The 9755-nt window shown below is 42.5% G+C and overlaps 1 protein-coding gene across 3 annotated transcripts in view; it reads left to right on the top strand.

Moving 5' to 3' along the window:
- Window positions 1-4987: 4987 nt before the first annotated feature.
- shtn1 (shootin 1) overlaps window positions 4988-9755 on the top strand; it is a 28849-nt gene continuing 24081 nt past the window's right edge. For 2 of the 3 annotated variants that reach the window (XR_013206644.1, XR_013206643.1), the window contains exons 1-3: window positions 4988-5188; window positions 6961-7013; window positions 7826-7886. Coding sequence is in view for 1 of the 3 variants with exons in the window: in XM_077239384.1 (XP_077095499.1) it covers window positions 5131-5188; window positions 6961-7013; window positions 7826-7886 (172 nt within the window). In the remaining 2 variants the exon portion in view is untranslated. The remainder of the gene's footprint in view (window positions 5189-6960; window positions 7014-7825; window positions 7887-9755) is intronic. The other variant, XM_077239384.1, reaches the window with a different exon arrangement.

Genomic DNA, 9755 nt, shown 5'->3' with positions numbered 1-9755 from the left:
AGTAAAGCACGGATACTCGCTCCAGTTCGCTCGCAGACCACCACGTTTTACGACTGTGGTCGAGACGAAAGTGAGAAAAGAGTGCTCACATGTTCTACGCACCGAGGTGCGCAAACTAATAGAAAAGGGTGCTGTGGAAACTGTTCCCCCCTCTCTGAGCGAGGCAGGTTTTTACAGCCGCTATTTTCTCGTCCCGAAAAAGGATGGCGGTCTCCGCCCCATCCTAGATCTCAGACACCTGAACAAAGCACTAATGATTCGCTCGTTCAGAATGTTAACAACCAAGCATATCCTCGCGCAAGTACGCCCAGGAGATTGGTTTCTCTCAGTGGATCTGAAAGATGCTTACTTTCACATTCCAATAGCGCCTCATCACAGGCCGTTTCTGAGATTCGCTTTCGAGGGACAGTCGTACCAGTACACAGTACTTCCGTTCGGCCTGTCCCTGGCTCCCCGTACATTCACGAAATGTATGGATGCAGCACTTTCCCCCCTAAGGCGAAGGGGAGTGCGAATACTGAATTATCTCGACGATTGGCTGATTCTAGCACAATCAGAGAGTCAGTTAATAACACACAGATCTTGGATTATCAGCCATTTAGAATGCCTGGGTCTAAGAATCAATTTTGCAAAAAGCATACTATCTCCCAGCCAGAGGATTTCTTTCCTGGGAATAGTTCTAGACTCGATGCAAATGACAGCGCGTCTCTCATCAGAGCGCGCGCTCACCATCCGGCGCCTTGCAACATCATTCAGGGCGGGCGCGCTCGCCCCCGTCAAGCGGTTTCAGAGGATGCTCGGTCTCATGGCCTCAGCATCGGCCGTACTCCAGCTAGGATTGTTGCATATGCGCCCTCTCCAACGCTGGCTCAAGAGCCGCGTCCCTACTCACGCGTGGCGTTCGGGCCACCTTTTAATCAGAGCGAACCACGGCTGTATAAAAGCCCTGACGCACTGGAAAGCCGCCGACTGGTACCAGTCAGGCGTGAGTCTGGGTGTGAACACAAGGAGAAAGATGATAACGACAGATGCCTCCAAAATAGGTTGGGGGGCCCTTTACGAGGGCAGGCCTGTCTCCGGCTTTTGGTCAAACCCGGAGAAGCGCCTACACATAAACTGTCTGGAAATGAAAGCGGTCGCTTTGGCTCTCAGAGCCCTGCTCCCACAGCTGAGAAACGAACACGTCTTGGTCCGAACGGACAACATGACGGTAGTATCGTACATAAATCGCCAGGGTGGACTCAGGTCGAGCTCCATGCATTCAATGGCCAGGAGACTCATTTTATGGTCCCAGCACAACTTGCGCTCGCTGAGAGCAGCGCATGTGCCAGGTGCCCTGAACCAGGGGGCGGACATGCTATCCAGAGACAAAATTCTCCCAGGAGAATGGGCTCTCAACCCGCTGACGATTCACTGGTTATGGAAAACCTTTGGCAAAGCGGAGATCGACCTCTTCGCCTCCAAGGAGAACGCGCACTGCCCTCTTTTCTTCACGAAAAGCATGGATGCGCTCGCCCAGAGCTGGCCGAGCCGTCCCTTATATGCCTTTCCCCCGATCGCGATGCTACCGCAGGTCATCAGTCGGGTCAGAGAGGAGAAAGACGCAGTGCTGCTGATAGCCCCACTCTGGAAGAACCAAACATGGTTTCCAGATCTGATGCAAATGCAATCTGCACCACGGCCGATTCCACTGAGGCCAGACCTCCTCAGTCAGGCCAACGGGATGATATTTCATCCCCGCCCCGATCTGTGGGCCCTTCATGCATGGCCCCTCAACGGGTTCCCAGGAACCTCACGAGCGGAGCACTAAAAACCATCGCTGAGGCGCGGGCGCCCTCCACGAGACGCTTATATGCCCAGAAATGGAAAGTGTTCAGTGTCTGGTGTAATGCCAAGGGCCTGAACCCTGAAACATGCGAGATTACGAACGTACTCGCTTTTCTACAAGGGCTTCTGGAGGCGGGCCGCGCCCCCTCCACGCTCAAAGTATATGTGGCGGCCATCACAGCATCACACGACCCTGTAATGGAACGTCCATTGGGAAGAAACGACCTAATTATTCGTTTCCTAAGGGGCGCTAGGAGGATGAACCCTTCACGCCCCCCCTCAGTGCCGATCTGGGACCTAGCTACTGTCCTAGACGCTCTTAAAGGGCCTCCGTTCGAACCACTCCGAACCGTGCACCTTAAACAGCTCTCGCTCAAGACTGCGCTCTTGCTGGCACTCGCCTCGGTCAAGAGAGTGGGCGACCTGCACGCGCTTTCGACAAGCGCTGCCTGCCTAGAATTCGGACCTAACGACTGCAGGGTCGTCCTTAGACCGAAACATGGGTATATTCCTAAAGTGCTCACCACTCCCTTCAGAGCACAGGTTATCTCCCTAACTGCGCTATCGTCCCCAGCAGACGAACACGACGCTAATCTACTCTGCCCCGTTAGGGCTCTCAGAGTGTATTTGGAGCGTTCTGCCCTATTCAGACAGACAGAACAACTGTTTGTATGCTTTGGCGGCCGTACGAAAGGTTCCGCCGTTTCAAAGCAGAGAATCTCTCACTGGATAGTTGAAGCTATAGCGCTGGCTTATGAAGCTAAGGGACTTCAATGCCCCTGGGGAGTCAAAGCACACTCCACCAGGAGTGTGGCTTCTTCCTGGGCATGGTCGAGCGGGATACCGATCGAGGATATTTGTGCGGCGGCAGGCTGGGCCTCACCGTCCACATTTATCAGGTTCTACAACCTACAGGTCCCGACACTGCATTCCAATGTACTATCAGCATGATGCTAGTTGAACTACGAGTTCGTATCTAGATTATGTATGTGCTTGTGTCACACTGAGCGCCTTCTAGCCGCTCTGTATTCTTTCCCACATATAAAGCTCGCCTCTGCCGGCTAGTAGAGGCTGACATTTTTTCGGGAATCCCACGGGTCACGGGATTCCTGTGGGATTCCTGCAGGATGGGAGTCATCTTTGCTATTAATCACGGGATTTGGACGGTACAGGATAAATTGTTAACGGGAGCAGACGGGAGCGGGAATCAACCAATAGCAAAGACGACAAAAAAAGAAAAAAGTAAAATGCACCATTTTGTAGTTTCCTTTTAATACGCCTACAATGTAACGCAATTAAAAAATACCTACACGACCCAGCCGTCCCAGAAGCCATCAGTGCTTTTTGTCACGGCCACCGCCGGATTTCAAAGAGCGTTGATGGAGGGAGCTAACAGCCGCGGAGAAGTCGATGTGGCAAAAAATGATTTACAGCGCAAAGTCAGAAGTAATGACATGTCTATTAAGTTCACAGAACTGGTCGGAAAGTCTGAAATATTAATTAAGTTTATGAGAGTAGAATGTGACGGTGATAGCACAATGTACGCTGCTTGTAAGACATGCTTAGTCTTAGTCAAGTACGCAAGTGATTCAGGGACGAGCGGTCTGAAGAAGCACACTTGCAAGGCAAATTCGAGAAAAAATCAGCCAAGCATCGCTTCGTTCATCAAGCGAAAATTGCCGTATATGGGAGCGGTACAGGAGCGGGAGTCAGTTTAAACAGGAGCGGGATGGGAGTGGGAGTCAATTTACCAGGAGCGGGATGGGATGGGATTATTTTTTAAACTTTGGTCTGGGAGTGGGACGGGACAAGATTTCTTTCTATGGGAGTGGGACGGGACAGGAGTGAAAATCCACTCCCGTGTCATCCTCTACCGGCTAGTTGGATGATAACTTTGCTTTTTTAGCTCAGGCACCTGCCTCTGGCTATCATAAGGCGAAGTTCAGCACGCACGGCGTTTTGCATGGTGTTCCCATAGCGTAAGCTACTTACGCAATAGGAGAGACCTCTCGAAAGGGAACGACTCGGTTACTAACGTAACCTCGGTTCCCTGAGAGGAGGGAACGAGTATTGCGTAAGCTGCCGTGCTTGTGCTTGGTTAGTTCGCTTCAGTCGTTTTAACCTAAAGAACTCTCATGACGGGGCGCCCAATATATAGCTCTTGGCCACGCCCATCTTGGCGGGCTCTGACACGCGCGGGCGCGAAGCGCGCTCATTGGTCGCGCATTCAGAGTCGCCCCGTCATTGGTTCGAGCAAGTTGCCGCAGCACAGCCAATGACCGAGCTGCCTTCGTTCATTGCTGTCAGCTGTGCAGCTGCAATGCGTTTTACATAAAGACTTCAATATTCTCGAGAAAAGGAGTTTTCCCATAGCGTAAGCTACTTACGCAATACTCGTTCCCTCCTCTCAGGGAACCGAGGTTACGTTAGTAACCGAGTCGTTATCCTGTGTTTCTTTCACCTCAGGCAATTCTTTGCCCCAGGGATTGATTTTACGAAAAGTAAAAGATGTCATGTTTAAGGTCAAATTACAATTTGTTTTGCTATTGTCTGCGGATTCTTTTTTAGGCAAATCACTGGTGATCTCATTTTCACCTTTATTAGAGGGACACTTATAAAATTATTGTGTGTTAAATGTTAGTGTTCTTGTTTGGAAAGGAGTCAATAAAGAACATGCTTGAGATTACATGTGAGACCTGATGGGTAAAGAAGATACCCAAGGTACATATACATTTTTAACTTTGTTTTTTAATTTGTGTACTTGATTTTCCAATTTAGCAATAAAATAGTTTATTAGCATATATAAAATGGCTGTCACTTTTATACCGCCATAAATGTTTACGTCATTTCCGACACAGACTGATGTTAAAGCATTGTGTAATTAATTTGAGATTTTGGAAATAGTTTTCTATAATTTTTATTTTTTTATACAAAATTCTGCTGTTAAACATTTATATAACCACTGTGGATTATTTAACTATAGTAAATTGACTTGTGAGAGTTAGAAACTTTAGTTGACTGGCCGTAGTTGAAGAAACACTAGTAAAATCGTAAAGAGTAATTTTTAATTGATTATTTTAATGCCATTTTGCTAATATCATGTTTTTTTGTTGTTGTTTTTTTTGTTTGTTTTTTACTGGAATAGGGCTAATTATAGCATTCGAGTGAAAACTATCGTTAACATGTTGAATGTTTACTTTAACGGTGCGCGCGAGTGACAGTAGGTGTGCCCAGGTATCATTTCCTGTGTCGCTCGGGCTGTGATTAATCGGACTTTTGAATCAGTAACCTCTGGAACTATCAATGGCGTCAACGGGACAGCAAAAAGAAGTGAAAATGGTTTCAGAACGGTCCAACCAAGGTAAGGGTGATGGTGTCAAATGCATAAATATTGCAGGTATCTCATGGGAACTGTGTTGCTTGCTGTAACTGTTTGTAACTGTCTACACACACGGGTATAAGTTAGTAGGCCTACATGAAGTCGATTTGTTTCTTGTTAAAGCAGTCATTTCGATATCAACTTGTTTTTTTTCTTATTCCCTGAAAGAAAAATCCATATTAGTTATGTAGAAATCTGGAAAACAATCTGTCATATTTTACCAACCAACAAATTCTGGAGTGGAACACAAATTGTATAACATTCTCTGACCGTGTAGTTTTAATCCCCTCTGCATGCAGAGGAAAACATGGTAAAGCCTTTTAATTCTGTAAACTCTTGCGTTGAGAGGCTTGTTTGGACATGCACACACATTTTTGTTGAACATCCTGGCATTTCTTTTGTTTTTCATGTAAATTTATGTGTGCAGTGGCAGTCTTAAAGGACAGCTATCTTTTTTTGATTACCCATGCAATTCCATTTTTCCTATCTAGGTGAGCACATGTATTTTAATTATTGGATAGCCAAATAAAATAAATTGCATTCAATAAAATAAAATTAAAAAAATTATTTAAAAAAGCTTATAAAAGGTATGCGCTTTATCTTTGGTCACAATTTGTAAGTGGTGAAAAAATAATTTCTCAGTTTATCAATAACGATAGAAATTTTGGGGGAAATTGTGGTTGATAAACCAAGAATAAATGCATATTTACTTCTACTTGTTCGCTGTAATGTAGCTATATGTAGAAATCTGCCATATTATGTCAAACAGTTTCAGTACTTCTACAAAATGGGGCTTTGGTTTCCCAGTGGACACAAATGTGACCACTGACATATTCACATATATTTTGATCATTATTTATGACATATTTGATTTATATAGGCCCTTTGAATATTAATATGTAGTTGTGTCTGTATTATGGCATGTTTTATGGAGCTTCGATGCAGACATCTCTGAAATCTGTAGTCATGTGACCATTTATGTGACCATGTAAAACTGTTTGCATGAAATTAAGACAGTCTCCACTTTCATTTCAACTGTATAAAATACATAAATTCTTTTTTAACCCACAAATGTTACTGTTAGGATTAAATGAGTAAATTTTCCTGACTGCTATATATGTATAATTTCCCTCTAGAATTAGAAAAGTTTAGTAAACAACTCTCTGGAAGACATCTTCAAGCAAGATTTGCTTTATATACTTTTGCTCAAAGTGCCCTGCAGACCTCATAAACGGAGGCAGAGAACATTAGGATTATTCAAATTTTTCTGCTGTGCTCTGAAACTTTACCAAAATTAAACTGAAGAGACTGTCTTTTCCGTGATAGTCTGTCTCACTGTGACATTAATAACCCAGACTCAGTGTGGTTTGTAAACCCTTTACAGACCATGGCTTCTGCTCTAAAATTAAATGCATATTCAGTAGAGATGATGCTGATTCATACTACAGGCGGCATGTAGACAGATATGAGAGTGCAACTGTCATTGTCTTGACCAGCAAATGTATTTCTCATCCATGGAGAGAATTTCCTCTATTTGTAATCATATATTTTTGCAACATTAAAAATACTTTTGTGTCGATAAGTGTTAGTTTCCATGAGCAATCCTCATGCTGGACATGAGTTGTGAGCTATTGCAGTAAAAGTTTCCTCTTGAGTTTGATCTCTCTAATGTATTGAAATTGTGTTAACTGACTGTAGTTCTTGGGAAGTTGTGACTTGTGAGATGTTTAACTGGCGCCCTTGTATTTCTGCAGTAATTCTCCAGTATGAAAGCCTCCAAAGAGAACATGAGAAAATCAAAAAGGAGGTAAGACGTTTGTTGTCATGCTGTCCTTTCTTTCACCTATTTCTTTTGTTTTTTGCACTTCTACAACATCTGTGTGTGGTCTTAAAGGGATAGTTCCCAAAATTAAATTTTGAAAATCTTCAAATTATATTTTTAATAGTTTTTAGTTTTGTAAGTAGTTTTATCTTTAAATATTTTTCAGCAGTCTGTCGAAAACTTTTGAACCTTCAATTCATCAAATAATCCTGAAAAAATTACGGTCTCCACAAAAATATTAAACAGCACAGCTGTGATAATAATAAGAAATGTTTCTTGAGCATAAAATCAGTATATTAGACTGATTTCTGAAGGATCAGGTGACACTGAAGACTGCTTAACATTCAGCTTTGCCATCACATGAATACATTAAATTTTAAGGATGTATAAAAATAGAAAACCATTATTTTAAATTGTAATAATCGTTTATAGTATTTACTGTATTTTTGATCAAATAAGGCAAGAGATTTCTTTCAAAAACATTTAAAAAAATTACAGACCCACAAGGGATAGTTCACCCAAAAATGAAAATTCTCAGATTTTGTTACAAAATATACAAATATGGGTTTGGAACGACACGAGGGTGAGTAAATGATAACAGAATCTTCATTTTTGGGTGAACCATTTTGTTTAAGTTTAGTAAATGATGACACCATTTAAATTTTTGGGTGATCTATACATTTAAAATAATATTTCGGAGGGTTTGCTTTTAATAAAATAAATGTAGATGTTCTTTTAAATAAAAATCTTTTCTATCAGTATAATATACTCTATATTTGTATTTAATTTTGTTTCAGTGTAAAAAAATGCAAGAGGAGAGAGATGAGGCCTTACGGAAGTTGAAAGAATTTGAACAAGGTTGGTTTTAAAGATCTTAGATTTATCTCATTATAACTTCTCAAATTCAATTAATGCCCATCCATTGACATCTTTCTGTGTAGTACATTAAAACATTTACAAAAGCTGCGTTTCCACCTAAATTACCCGGAACAATTTGTCCCCGGAACTTTTTTTCCCCCAGACCTGTTGCTGTCTGCGTTTCCACCGCAGTCTAAAAGTACCGTAAAGATAAGGCAAATTAGTCCAGTGATGTAGGACTATGCGCTACTTTACTGTTCAAGCTGGATTTCATCCTCTGAATTTAAGCTTAAAGGGATAGTTCACCCAAAAATGTTTATTCTGTCAGTATTTACTCACCCTCATGTTGTTCCAACCCCGTAAGACCTTCGTTCATCTTCGGAACACGAATTATGATATTTTTGATTAAATCTTGGAGCTGTCTCACTCCTCCATAGGCTTCTTAAGGAATTGAAGCTTGCCAGCCCCTAAAAGTTATTAAAGATATCGTTAAAATAGTCCAAGTGACTACAGTGACTCAATCTTAAGTTTATCAAACGACGAGAATACTTTTTGTGCACAAAAAATAAATAAATAACGACTTTATTTCAACTATTCGTTTCCTTCTTTGTAGGCCTCGAGTCAGTTCACTAGTGATATAGCCATAGACAGTAAAGGATATAGCGCAGTTCTTCTGTTATTGTACGTCACACGCATCACACACATGACCAGCGTCGGCCATTAGTGGGCCTACGTGTGACGTAGCTCTACGCTATCATACTAAGTTAACTGACTAGAGGCCCACAGAGTAGGAAATGAATAGTTGAAATAAAGTCTTTATTTTTTTTGCGCACAAAGTATTCTCGTCGCTTGATAAACTTAAGATTGAGTCACTGTGGTCACGTGGACTATTTTAACGATATCTTTAATAACTTTTAGGGGCTGGCAAGCTTCAATCCCTTAAGAAGCCTATGGAGAAGTGATCTGCCTATGGAGAAATCCTCTCAGATTTCATCAAAAATATAGTAATTCGTGTTCCGAAGATGAACGAAGGTCTTACGGGGCTGGAACAACATGAGGGTGAGTAAATACTGACAGAATTTTCATTTCTGGGTGAACTAACCCTTTAATAAAGCCTGAACCTCGTCGTCGGTCCATCGGTCGTATTTTTTAAACTCCATTGTTGAAAAAGTACTACCTCGCAAGCAGGGACTTTCGGACAGTGGCATCTGCTGGTCTTCCAAAGCGGGGAAGCTAACTTTCGGCCTACATCATAAAAATTGTCCATTTATTTATTGCCTAGCCTAATGGAATGAATGAATGAATGGACAAAAGATATTAAACTCGATGGAGGAAATGTGGGAATTAGGTTAAACTGAAACAAGGATTGTGTTGTATAATTGTGTGAAATTTCTGATGAAAATTGGTTAGCATTTTCTCCAAGCAAAAACCAAGAAATAGGTTGCAGCAGTTTGTCTTTCGACTACACTTGTAAAATCCGCGATGGGACTGAGCTCGAATAGCTTCAGCGTCAGCGACTTTTTATAGTACAAAATCGCTGTCAATCAAAAGGAGATGCAGTCTTTCTACAGACCCTCCAATCATCACGCAGAAGCCCGGAGTTCAGGCCAGCCCACTCCTACATTCACCCCCAGAGACACAGAGCATCCGTGGGCGGGACATAATCGCAGCATTTATCCAATGACTGTCTAGTTTTGTCTAGTTTTGTCTAGACTGTCTAGTAGTTCTGTTTAAAGCTGCCCCATTGAAGTCAATGGACGCTAGGCTTCAGAAGGGAAATGCACTGTGACGCTACGGGAATGTATGAAAAGGAAATCGAGTCAGCCGACCTGCTATATGTAGCTGATTCTGAACGAACTCGTCTTCGAG

The sequence above is a fragment of the Siphateles boraxobius genome, unplaced genomic scaffold (assembly GCF_051911475.1).
Source record: "Siphateles boraxobius isolate OS27281-9 unplaced genomic scaffold, OSU_SipBor_1 22, whole genome shotgun sequence".
Taxonomy (NCBI): Eukaryota; Metazoa; Chordata; class Actinopteri; order Cypriniformes; family Leuciscidae; genus Siphateles; species Siphateles boraxobius.
The sequence above is the reverse complement of the archived record's forward strand: the minus strand, read 5'-3'. Positions and strand labels throughout refer to the sequence as shown.